At 36.4% G+C, this 13,277-nt stretch overlaps 1 protein-coding gene across 3 annotated transcripts in view; it reads left to right on the top strand.

The window, feature by feature from the left end:
• DEUP1 (deuterosome assembly protein 1) overlaps positions 1-13,277 on the top strand; it is a 100,812-nt gene that overhangs the window by 46,714 nt on the left and 40,821 nt on the right. For all 3 annotated transcript variants that reach the window (XM_066253684.1, XM_066253683.1, XM_066253685.1), the window contains one exon: positions 4,131-4,376. In XM_066253684.1, the coding sequence (XP_066109781.1) occupies positions 4,131-4,376 (246 nt within the window). The remainder of the gene's footprint in view (positions 1-4,130; positions 4,377-13,277) is intronic.

Genomic DNA, 13,277 nt, shown 5'->3' with positions numbered 1-13,277 from the left:
TGCCATTCACTCCTGGGAGCTGGGCATCCCTCTCCATGTTTCTGCTTTTCCTACCAGTCTCAGTGTGGCTTCTTTGGTATTCCTTGGTTAAAGAGTCCTCTTAGTTTAGTCCAAAGTTGGTCTTTCTAGATGATGGTTCTTAAAATTAAGTTGTAATCCACTTTGGTTCTGGGAGGTGGAAGTTGGTACGTCCACCTACTCCATTACCATCTTGCTGCTCCTACTCTATTTTTATCTATTTAATATAAACACTGTTAACAGGTGTTTATCTTTACTACTTTTTCTTTTGTTTGTACAAATATGTAAAAATATGTATTTGTGTGGAAGTTTAAAATTTTTATTTTTTATTTAATAATAAACCATAAATATCCTTTTGAGTTACTACATAAAATTGTACTTAATTCTGCATAGTATTTTATAGTATATAGTAGATATATATATAATATATATCTTATATAATATAATAATAATATAATCTTACATAATATACCATAATTCTTTTAATTATTTCCTTATTGATATACATTCAAGTTGTTTCCATTTTTATGTCATTACAAAATTGTAACAATACCATTTATATATGTTACTTTTAAGTAACTGTTCTTTTCTTTTGTTAGATAAAAATTATAGAAATAATTGCTGAACCATAGGATATATCCATTCAAAGTTTTAATAAATACTAGCAGATTACTTTTGAAAAGGTTATAGTAATTTACAATTCATGAATGGGTACCCATACTCTCACCCGAGTACAATATTAACAGTCTTTTGATTTTTACCAATTTAATGAACTGATAGTAAAATTTGCTTGATTTGCTTTGCATTTCTCTGACTGCTCATAAGACTGAGAATCTTTTCATATGCTTCTTAGCCTTTTTCATTTTCTCTTCTGTGAATTGTCTGTTCATAAATGTTGTGCATTTTTCCTTTGTGTTGTCTTTTCCTTATTGATATGTAAAGTTTTAGTACATGAGGAATTATTAACCCTCATTTTATGAACTGACAACATTTTTTTTACAGTCCAATTGTTTTTGTGTCATTTTGTGTACTTTTGGTATTAGAGACATTTTGTGTGTGTGTGTGTGTGTGCGCGCACATGCGTGCACACACACATTGGATGTCATTTTATTTTATTTTATTTTCAATTACAGTTGACATGCATTATTATATTAGTTTCAGGTATATATCCCAGTGATTAGACATTGCAAAGTGATCATCCCAATAAATCTTGTACTCATCTGACATCATGCATAGTTATTAGAATATTATTGACTATATTCTCTATGCTATACTTTACATCCCCATGACTATTCCATGACAACCAATTTGGAATTCTTAATTCTTTCACCTTTTTCATCCATCCCCCTAATCCCCTCCCATTGGCAACCTCAAAATATTCTCTGTATTTATGAGTCTGTTTCTGTTCTACTTGTTTATTTTGTTTTTATAGATTCAATTGTTGATAGATATGTGTTTATTGTCATTTTATTATTCACATTTTATATTATTATTATTATTATTTTCCTCCTTCTCCCCCCCCCACATTTTCCTTCTTCTTCCTAAAGGAGACCCTTTAACATTTCGTATAATACTGGTTTGGTGGTGATGAACTTTAGCTTTTTCTTGCCTGGGAAGCTCTTTACCTGTCCTTCAATTATAAATAATAGCTTTGCTGGAAAGAGTAATTGTGGTTGTAAGGTCCTTGCTATTCATCACTTTGAATATTTCTTGCCAATTCCCTCTGGCATGCAAAGTTTCTGCTGAGAAATCAGCTGACAGTCTTATGGGAACTTCCTTGTAGATAACCAACTGCCTTTCTCTTGCTGCTTTTACAATTCTTTGTCTTTAACCCTTTTTATTTATGATGTTTCTTGGTGTGGGGTTCTTTGGGTTCATCTTGTTTGGGACTCTCTGTGCTTCCTGGACTTCTATGTCTATTTCCTTCACCAAGTTAGGGAAGTTTTCTGTCATTTTTTCAAATAGGTTTTCAATTCCTTGCTTTCTCTCTTCTCCTTCTGGCAACCCCATGATGAGAATGTTACTATGCTTGAAGTTGTCTCAAAGGCTCCTTATACTATCATTATTTTTTGGATTTTTTTCTTCCTATTCTGAATGAGTGTTTTTGCTTCTTTATATTCCAAATCACTGATTTGATTCTTGGCTTTATTTACTCTACTGTTGACTTTCAGTAAACTATTCTTCATTTCAGTTCATGTAGCCTTCATTTCTGACTGGTCCTGTTTTTGGTGCTGTTGAGGTTCTCACTAAGTTCATTGAGCATCCTTATAACCAGTGTTTTGAACTCTGCACCTAGCAAATTGCTTGTCTCCATTTTGTTTAGTTCTTTTTTTGTAGTTTTGTTCTGTGTTTCATTTGGGACATATTTTTTTTCTCCTCATTTTGTTAGCCTTTCTTTGTTTGACTCTATGTCGTAGGTAGAGCTGCTATGTCTCCCAGGCTGGTAGAGTGGCCTAATATAGTAGGTGTCCTGACCTGTAGGGTCTGGTGACACAGCTTCCCTGATTACCCAAGTTAGGCACTCGAGGTACGCCCCCACGATATGGACTTTGATCACCCTTCTCTTGTAGTTGAGCCTTGATTGCCGTTGGCATATAAATGGGAGGGGTTTATGCCAAGGCTGATCAGCTGCAAGGACTGGCTGCAACCACTGATCTCCAGCCACTGTGGAGGATCAGCTATGCCGGAGCCCTCCCCCCCAGAACAGGACTTACATCAGCAGGGCTCTGGTGTACATTGAGTCTGCCCCTTGAGTGTGTTGCTTGTGCAAATGGCTGGGTCATGGTCTTCAATGTCATCTGAAACTGTCTACAGTGTGTGCTAGCTCTGGGTCCTCCTGGGAGGTGCAGGCCAAGGTCAGCCACCACCTATGTACTGCCCAAAGCCAGCCAGCATGAGCTACAAAGCAATTTGCAGGTGGCTGCTACTTGTGCTGGATGTGGAGGTGCCCAGGAGTGGCAAAGCTGTGAACCAAGGCCAGCTGCTGCCAGTGCCAGGTCACTTAGCAAAAAGGTATGGAGCTCACAGAAGCCAGATACTGCTTATTTGAGAGATTTAGGAAAATGTGGATTATGTACCAAAAGAGACCATTCATATGGAAAAACCACTGGAAACAGCTTGAGTGGGCCTGAAAGCTGGGTTGGTGGGGCCTCATGGAATCACTAGGGTGGAGCAACCAGTGTGAGCCATGTTGTTGAAGTCTCAGATATGGCACCTGCCTGCTGTCTCCGTGAGGGTGGGGCTCATCAAATGCCATCATTTCTATCTAGCAGAAAGTGGCCCCTCACTCTCAAACTGATACTGTGTAATTCAGTTTCTCCCCATATGTCTCTGGTGCCTTTCAAGCTTCTTCCCCTACCCTGGCTCAGAGAGAGTGAGTCTGAGGTAGTCCATGCACAGGTCCTGTAAGAAAAACTGCTTAGGACTCTAGCAGCCTTAATCCTTGCTGGTTTTTACAGCCAGAAGTTATGGGAACTTCTTTTCATGGCACTAGACCCCTGGTCTGGGGGCCTAGTATAGGACTGGGACCCCTTGCTCCTCAGGGGAAACCTCCATTACTGAGATGGCCTTCCCAATTTTTAGCTGCCACATGTGGGTATGGGACCAGCCCTTTTCTGTCTCTGCCCCCCCTCTTACCAGTCTTGATGTGGCTTCTTCTTTAATTCCCTAGTTGTAGAACTTCATTCAGCCAGAAGTCAGGCAGTTCTGAATGCTGATTGTTCTGTAGTTAGCTGTAATTTTGATATACTGTGTTTGCCTGGGCCACCATCTTGACCAGAAGTCCCAGGACATTTTGAACTATTGTGTAATTGAATCTATAATTTTCCTCTTTTATATATTCAAGATTTTTTCTTATGAATAAGAATTCCTTACCCCAGGAGCCCTGACCTACTCTACATCCTTGCTCTGAAATTATATAAATATATTTTCTCTTTATGCCATCTAAAATTGAGGTTTTGGAATAAATACAAGACTGAATTACAAAGGGAAAAGCTTCATTGTCTAATATATTTAAAGATGCTTTTCCTATTTTTTTTCAATTATTCTTGAACTTTATGAGACTTAAATATGATATTCTCTATTTAATTGACACATTTTTTTATATTTCTCAGAAACAGGCACAAATTTACCAAACTCAACTAAGTGGTAAAAAACAGTGCATAGAAGAAGACAGCAGCTCTGAAATTCCTCAGCTGATGTGTGAACCAGAGCCTAGTTGTGAAACAAGTGACAAAGATGAGTTTATTATTGAGAAATTAAAATCAGCTGTGAGTGAAATGGCAATAAGCCGGAATAAGTTACAAGATGAAAATCAGAAGCTCTTACAGGAACTGAAAATGTACCAAAGACAATGTCAGGTAAATATGTTTCAACTAACATTGCCCATGATTTGTGTGATAGCTCAGCAAGTATATGGATTAGAAAGCTAATTTTATATTACATGTGTAAATTCAGTTCATATTTCCTTTTAGTGATTCTCCCTTGATGGGCAAATTCATTAATCCCAGAGCTACTTTGCCCCATTAGAGTGAACTTTGGTTCTGCAGTGGCATCATGACAACGTACTGCAAGTGCCATATAAGAGAGGTCACTTACAGAACTTTGGACCGAAAACCATGAAACCATGAGCCTTCAACCCCACATCCCCTCTGTCCTCACTAGTCATTCTCTGACTCTGCGCCTCTTTGTCTTGCAGGAATCCTGGATTGAAGATCCAGGAAATTATTAAGAGATCAACATTTTAATAAACTCAGAGAGAAGCATGGGGGTCACTCCTGTGATTTTTCACTGTTAACCTTACCATAATCATTCATCAAACAGTAGCCTGGAGTTATAATAGTTTGTTTTTTGCTACTTTCCACATTGGGAGATGTGATAGATGGTTTTTCCAAGCATTAATTTAAAATGTCTTTCTATTTTGCAGTCACTTAGATTATACAGCATTCATCAAAATTGGTCATTATCAATTTCTTTACTAAATATATGTTTTTTATTCATGGATATCCCAGTCACTTGAGACATTCTCTGGTTTTATCTTCCATTCTAGGTCTTATCTCCCACATCCAAACATTCAGCCTCTTTTCTTCATTGGCCCATTTCTTTGTCCCACTCTATTCTCTCCCCGAACTTCTTCAGATCACTATCTGAGCAGACTTTCACTCATTTCTCTAAGATATTCCATCTCTGGATCTTCTTCTACTTGAACTCCGAGGGCCATTGATTAGTCTAGGGTCAACTCCTCATTGCCCCATCCTGCTATGTAATATATGGGATTATATATGGATTAGTCCTTTAACTTCCTTCTCTGTAGCAGCTACTCTGCTGTATTCCTCTTTCCCCTAGTTTTCAAGGGCACAGAACACAACGTTCCCAGCTTCTCCTATTCCATGGCATTTCAAAGAGAAGTACATCTCCCCCTTCCCAAAGTCCAGCCTTGTTTGGGAGGGGTTTCTTATTCTAATACAAATTAGAATACAGATGTAAACAAACAAACAAACAAACAAAGGTAAGCCACAAATACTTAACACTGAGAAAGCCATACATTTTCTAGGCATAGAAAGGTATTGGTGTTGCCTCTGGCTTCCCTGTAATATCAATGAGATTAGCCTTTACTCTTGCCCTGGAGGTTGTCTAGGGGGTTTCTAGTGTTTAGCTCCCCCGTCAGCCTACCCACTCCTGTTGAAGCTGGGTTTTCACAACTGCTGGTGTTCTGATGGACTCTCTCCCTTTCAGAGGCTGCTTCTCATTCATCTCCCTGGGTTGGGACAACTGGTCATGTCTCTGGCACATTTTTTTTCATGTGTTTCTTTCATTTTTTTTTTTTAGATTTTTTTTTTTTTGGTTTTTATTTATTTTAGAGATAGAGAGAGAGAAGGAGGGAGGAGCAGGAAGCATCAACTCCCATATATGCCTTGACCAGGCGAGTCCAGGGTTTTGAACCAGGGACCTCAGCATTCCAGGTTGACGCTTTACACACTGTGCCATCGCTGGTCAGGCCTCTGGCCCTGATTTAAAGACAACTTAAATTTACATTACACAGCTGTCATTGTGTTGCTGGAGTCCCCTCCAGGATCACAAAAAATAAATACAGAGATTATTTTCCTGGGTAATTCCTGAATATTCTCTCCAGGTCAGGTTATCCCACACAAACTAAGAAGTTCTCAAGTTCTCTTTGTCTCTTCTTGAAGTCGTTTGGTCTCTGATCTCTAGAAATCTTTTGTTTGCCTGAAACATATTTCATAAGTCTGGTTCTACCCTTCAGTGAGGGTCAGCTTCTTCACTAACTCAGTTTCTCTTAACCCCAAAAGAATTCTGTTTGGGCCTATTACAGCATCCGAGAATATCCATAGGCTAAGGTTCAGTTTTGGGGCTTTGACTCACTTGTAGACTAGAAATTGCTGCTGTTACCCCTTATTCTAGAAAGAGCCTCTGTTTCCCTTTCTGGGAAGCAGGACTGACTCTCTCTTCGTAATGCTTTCCATGAACAACTCCATCTTGCTACATCTCGGGACTCGATCACTTATATTTCTCAGGGAAGTAAGGTGGAGAATCTTGTTAAAAGAAAGAATGTTACAAATAGAGGAAGAGTGTACATTGAGAAACATTAATGTTAAATTCCCATTCCTATTATAATCTTCACTCTCACTCCACATAAATGTCTTAAACCTGTGCTCCTCACAGTTATCACACTGACACACTCCTACTGTCAAGAAGAGAGAGAGCGCAACCACAAAGTCTGAACATCTATCAGGAATTTAGAGAGCTCGAGCCTCCGGATGGCCAAGGCCACCCTATCCTTTAGCAATATCATTTAATTGACTTACCCTCCTGACCCAAGATCAACAGGATGTGACTCACACTTCCACCCAAGATTTATACAAACTTCCAGGGACTTACACATACTCTTAAGGGTCTATGGGTTGTCTGGGCTAAGGAAAAGTCCATGTTACCCACTTTGACTTTTTCTTATGTATACATATATTAATGTAATTAATAACTTAAATGTCCTTGAATATATGTAAACAAAAGAAGTCAATATAATTGTGAAATATTTTTTATTGATATTTATACTAAAGATTATAAAATAACTATTAATTTTCTAATTGTGATAATTTTCCTTTAAGTCACTGGTTCTCTACTGAGGTGATTTTGCTCCCCAGGTGACACTTGGCAATACCTGGGTACACTTTTAATTGGCACCACAAGGATAAGGGGTATTAATGGCACTTAGTGGGTAGATGCCACAGATGTTGCTAAATATCCTACAATACACAAACTAAGAATTACCCAAAGCAAAATGGAAATAGTGCGAGGTTGAGAAACTTTGCTTTAAATTTTGAGATATTCTTTTCCTCAAATCCTTCACCAGTAGTTTTCCAAACCTACTTTGTTATGTTTTCCATAGTTATTGATACGTTTTAACTTGACTGTTAGTTATTGATTTATTGTCCACCAATTCCTGTGAGAAATTTTACAAAGTTATTTTAACAAATATATGTACATTTAAAAATAATTTAGTTATCCCTGGATCTAGGAGCATTATTAAATTCAAACTAAAATTTTTATTTTACATTTTACAGAAGAATTGCATGTGTTAAAAAATAAACCAAATTATTCTGGAGTATGTTACACACAGATACAGACACACACACATACAAGGTTTAATTCTAATGAAAAGATTTTTGAGAATTTGGTTCAAAAAGTTTGAGATAAGAGCTCTGCTCCCAGGAAAACACTATTTTTGATGCATGTAGGAAAAATACTGAAAATAATGCTTTCTTTGAACATTTCTTTATTTCCAAATTTTACTTATGCTTCATTCTTTTGCTTTAGAATAAATATTAAGTGATAATGTATTAATTATTTACCATCTGGTAGCTAATTTGAAGCTTTAAAATCACCGCTTCTCTCAAACCATTAGGCAAATTTCTAACTAAACAGATGAGCCTTAAGCTTGTTTTACTAAATTTGTATTGTACAAAATGGGAATAATTAGAGGTAAATAATCATTGTATCCAGTGCATGTAGTTAAGTGAAGTTTCTCTTTTCTCTTTGCAAAACTGTCCTATGCCAGTGTTCCACATCTTACACGTGAATTTAAAAAGAACCACTTCAATTTGAATTACTGTCACTTACTGTATATATAATTCTCTTTAGTTTACAACACATTTTAATGCCATGTGCATCTAAATGTTTTTATAAATCACATCTTCTCCCCTGTCCTTCTACAACTTTGAAATGTGTCAGTATACATATAAATTTCATTGTGTATATTGAACAAAAATTTTTTTTAGTTTTTTAATAATTTTATTTATTGATTATTTAGAGAGAGAGAGTGAGAAAAAAAGGGTGGGGAGGGGTGAGAAGCATCAACTTGTAGTAGATGCTTCCCACATGTGCCTTGACTGGGCAAGCCCAGGATTTCGAACCAGTGAGCTCAGCCTTCCAGGTTGACACTCAATCCACTGCACCAGCACAGGTCAGGTTCATTGCATATATTTAATTACCGTACTGTGCCACAGTCACACTTGTAAAATATGCACAATTTCTCATTGGAGATTAATGAAAAATAAATTGTTCTGAGTTTTTCCAAATATGTATGCCAAAAAAACTTAACCTTTTTTTTGTTTGCTTGGCATGTCAATGTGCCACTGAGTACTAGAACAACACTGTCCAGTAATGCAAACTGCATATGCAAACTGCATATATAGTTTAAAATTTTCTAGTAGCCACATTAAAAGAATTGATAAGCATTGAGTGAAATTAATATATAATAGCAATATATGTTATTCAACACAACATATATCTAAAGTATTATAATTTTAACATGTAATAAACATAAAAATTATTGAGATATTTTATATTTCTCTGTGCTAAGTCTTCAAAATCTGGTGTGTATTTTTTACTTATAACATATCTCAATTTAGATACTAAGTACTTATCAGAAATACCTCATCTGTACTCAGAGTTCATAAAATTCAAGGTTTTAAAAGTAAATTTATATATGCAAGTTGCTCCAAACAAACTTGGAAGTGTCTCAATAGCTGAAGCAAATACCAAAGAATTATTTTCCTGAATATCTGCATCCACATTAAAAATAATTGATTTAACTTTTATGCGGAAGCACACCAATTTCAAAACTATATCTCAGTTAAATTCACTAATTCTTCGGTCAACTCAGTATTATTAACATTGAATTCAAAAGACTATTGCATAAGTCAAAACACAACTCTCACTTTATCAATATCAACAGAGCCTCTTTTATAGTCAGTTTAAATACTGCTGTCAATTATGATAAAAATTTTTGCATATTTTTTTAATATTAATATTTTTTATTAAATTTAATGCAGTGACATTGATAAATCAGGGTACATATGTTGAGAGAAAATATCTCTAGATTATTTTGACATTTGATTGTGCTGTATACCCCTCCCGCAAAGTTAAATTGTCTTCTGTCACCTTCTATCTGGTTTTCTTTGTGCCCCTCCCCTCCCCTAACCCCTCTCTCCTTCTTCACCCCCTCCCCCCTCCCCCAACCCCCCCGCCCCTGTTGCCATCACATTCTTGTTCATGTCTCTGAGTCTCATTTTTATGTCCCTTCTATGTATGGATTCATCTCAGTTTTTTTTCTGATTTACTTATTTCACTCCGTATAATGTTATCAAGGTCCATCCATGTTATTGTAAATGATCCGATGTCATCATTTCTTATGGCTGAGTAGTATTCCATAGTATATATGTACCAAAGTTTTTTAATCCACTCGTCCTCTGACGGACACTTGGGCTGTTTCCAGATCTTCGCTATTGTGAACAATGCTGCCACAAACATGCGGGTGCATTTCTCCTTTTCGAGCCGTTCTATGGTGTCATTGGGGTATATTCCTAAAAGTGGGATAGCTGGGTCAAAAGGCGGTTCGATTTTCAGTTTTTTGAGGAATCTCCATACTGTTTTCCACAGTGGCTGCACCAGTCTGCATTCCCACCAGCAGTGAAGGAGGGTCCCCTTTTCTCCACATCCTCGCCAGCACTTATTCTGTGTTGTTTTGTTGATAAGCGCCATTCTGACTGGTGTAAGGTGATATCTCATTGTGGTTTTAATTTGCATTTCTCTAATGATTAGTGATGTTGAGCATTTTTTCATATGCCTATTGGCCATCTGTATGTCCTCTTTGGAGAAGTGTCTATTCATCTCTTTTGCCCATTTTTGGATTGGGTTGTTTGTCTTCCTGCTGTTGAGTTTTACAAGTTCTTTATAAATTTTGGTTATTAACCTCTTATCAGACGTATTGTCAAATATGTTCTCCCATTGTGTAGTTTGTCTTTTTATTCTGTTCTGGTTGTCTTTAGCTGTGCAAAAGCTTTTTAGTTTGATATAGTCCCATTTGTTTATCCTGTCTTTTATTTCACTTCCCCGTGGAGATAAATCAGCAAATATATTGCTCCGAGAGATGTCGGAGAGCTTACTGCCTATGTTTTCTTCTAAGATGCTTATGGTTTCACGGCCTACATTCAAGTCTTTTATCCATTTTGAGTTTATTTTTGTGAGTGGTGTAAGCTGGTGATCTAGTTTCATTTTTTTGCAGGTAGCTGTCCAATTTTCCCAACACCATTTGTTAAAGAGGCTGTCTTTACTCCATTGTATTTCCTTACCTCCTTTGTCAAATATCAGTTGTCCATAGAACTGTGGGTTTATTTCTGGGTTCTCTGTTCTATTCCATTGATCTATATGCCTGTTCTTATGCCAGTACCAGGCTGTTTTGAGTACAATGGCCTTGTAGTATAACTTGATATCAGGAAGTGTGATACCTCCCACTTTATTCTTCTTTTTTAAGATTACTGAGGCTATTCGTGTCCTTTTTTGGTTCCATATAAATTTTTGGAATATGTGTTCTATATCTTTGAAGTATGTCATTGGTATTTTAATTGGTATTGCATTGAATTTATAAATTGCTTTGGGTAATATAGACATTTTAATGATGTTTATTCTTCCTAACCATGAGCACGGTATATGCTTCCACTTGTTAGTATCTTCCTTGATTTCTTTTATCAATGTTTTGTAATTTTCCGAGTACAAGTCTTTAGTCTCCTTGGTTAAGTTTATTCCTAGGTACTTTATTTTTTTGGTTGTAATTGTGAAGGGGATTGTTTCCTTAATTTCTCTTTCTGACTGTTCATTGTTGGTGTATAAAAATGCTTCTGATTTCTGAGTATTGATTTTATATCCTGCCACTTTGCTGAATTTATTTATCAGGTCCAGTAGTTTTTTGACTGAGACTTTAGGGTTTTCTATATACAATATCATATCATCTGCAAATAATGATAGTTTTACTTCTTCTTTTCCAACTTGAATGCCTTTTATTTCTTCTTCTTGTCTGATTGCTGTGGCTAGGACTTCCAGGACTATGTTAAATAAGAGTGGTGAAAGGGGGCACCCCTGCCTTGTTCCTGATCTTAAGGGTATTGCTTTTAATTTTTGCCCATTGAGTATGATGTTGGCTGTGGGTTTGTCATAGATGGCTTTTATCATGTTGAGGTATGTTCCCTGTATTCCCACTTTGCTGAGAGTTTTGATCATGAATGGGTGCTGGATTTTATCAAATGCTTTTTCTGCATCTATTGAAATTATCATATGGTTTTTCTCCTTCTTTTTGTTTATGTGATGAATCACATTGATTGATTTACGAATATTGTACCAGCCTTGCCTCCCCAGAATAAATCCCACTTGATCATGGTGTATGATTTTTTCCATATATTGTTGGATCCGGTTTGCTAATATTTTGTTGAGGATTTTAGCATCTATATTCATCAGAGATATTGGCCTATCATTTTCTTTCTTTGTGTGGTCTTTGCCTGGTTTTGGAATCAGAATTATGCTCGCCTCATAAAAGGAGTTTGGAAGTCTTCCTTCCTCTTGAATTTTTTGAAATAGTTTGAGAAGGATAGGAGTTAGTTCTTCTTTGAATATTTGGTAGAATTCCGTTGTGAAGCCATCGGGCCCCGGACTTTTCTTTGTTGGGAGTTTTTTGATAACTGTTTCGATCTCCTTTGGTGTAATTGGTCTGTTTAAGTTTTCTGATTCTTCCAGATTGATTTTTGGAAGATTGTACGTTTCAAGGAATTTGTCCATTTCATCTAGGTTGTCTAGTTTTTTGGCATATAGTTCTTCATAGTATTTTCTTACAATATTTTGTATTTCTGTTGTGTCAGTTGTTATTTCTCCTCTCTCATTTCTAATTTTATTTATTTCAGTCCTCTCTCTCTTTTTCTTGGTGAGTCTACTTAAAGGTGCATCAATCTTGTTTACCTTTTCAAAGAACCAGCTCCTAGTTTCATTGATCCTCTGTATTGTTTCTTTAGCCTCTATGTCATTTATTTCTGCTCTGATCTTTATTATTTCCTTCCTTCTACTACATTTGGGCTTTACTTGCTGTTCTTTTTCTAATTCTTTTAGATGCAGGGTTAAGTTGTTTATTTGAGCTTTTTCTAGCTTCTGAAAGTGTACCTGTAGTGCTATGAACTTCCCTCTCAGCACTGCTTTCGCTGTGTCCCATAAATTTTGAGTTGTTGTATGCTCATTGTCATTCATTTCTAGGAATTTCTTTATTTCTTCTTTGATCTCATTCTTAATCCATTCATTATTTAACACCCTGCTATTTAGTTTCCATGTGTTTGAGAATTTTTGAGCTTTTCTGCTGTGATTCATTTCTAGTTTCATGCCGTTGTGATCGGAGAAAGTGCTTGATATGATTTCAGTCTTCTTAAATTTGTTGAGAGCACTTTTGTGCCCTAACATGTGGTCTATCCTAGAGAATGTACCATGAGCACTTGAAAAGAATGTATATTCTGCTGCTTTAGGGTGAAAGGTTCTGAAGATATCTATTAAATCGAGTTCATCTAGTGTTTCCAATAAGTCTGCTGTTTCTTTGTTAATTTTCTTTCTTGAGGATCTATCTAGTGATGTTAGTGGGGTATTGAAATCCCCTACTATTATAGTATTGCTGTTGATCTCGCCCTTTAAATCCATCAAAGTCTGTTTTATATATTTGGGTGCTCCTATATTAGGTGCATAGATATTTATAATAGTTATATCTTCCTGTTGGATTACTCCCTTTATCATTATGTAGTGGCCTTCTTTATCTCTTACTATATCCTTTGTTTTAAAGTCCAATTTGTCTGATATAAGTATTGCTACCCCAGCTTTTTTTTCATTTCCGTTTGCATGAAACATTTTTTTCCATCCTTTTACCTTCAATCTGTGTG

Source organism: Saccopteryx bilineata, chromosome 1 (assembly GCF_036850765.1).
Source record: "Saccopteryx bilineata isolate mSacBil1 chromosome 1, mSacBil1_pri_phased_curated, whole genome shotgun sequence".
NCBI lineage: Eukaryota > Metazoa > Chordata > Mammalia > Chiroptera > Emballonuridae > Saccopteryx > Saccopteryx bilineata.
The sequence above is the reverse complement of the archived record's forward strand: the minus strand, read 5'-3'. Positions and strand labels throughout refer to the sequence as shown.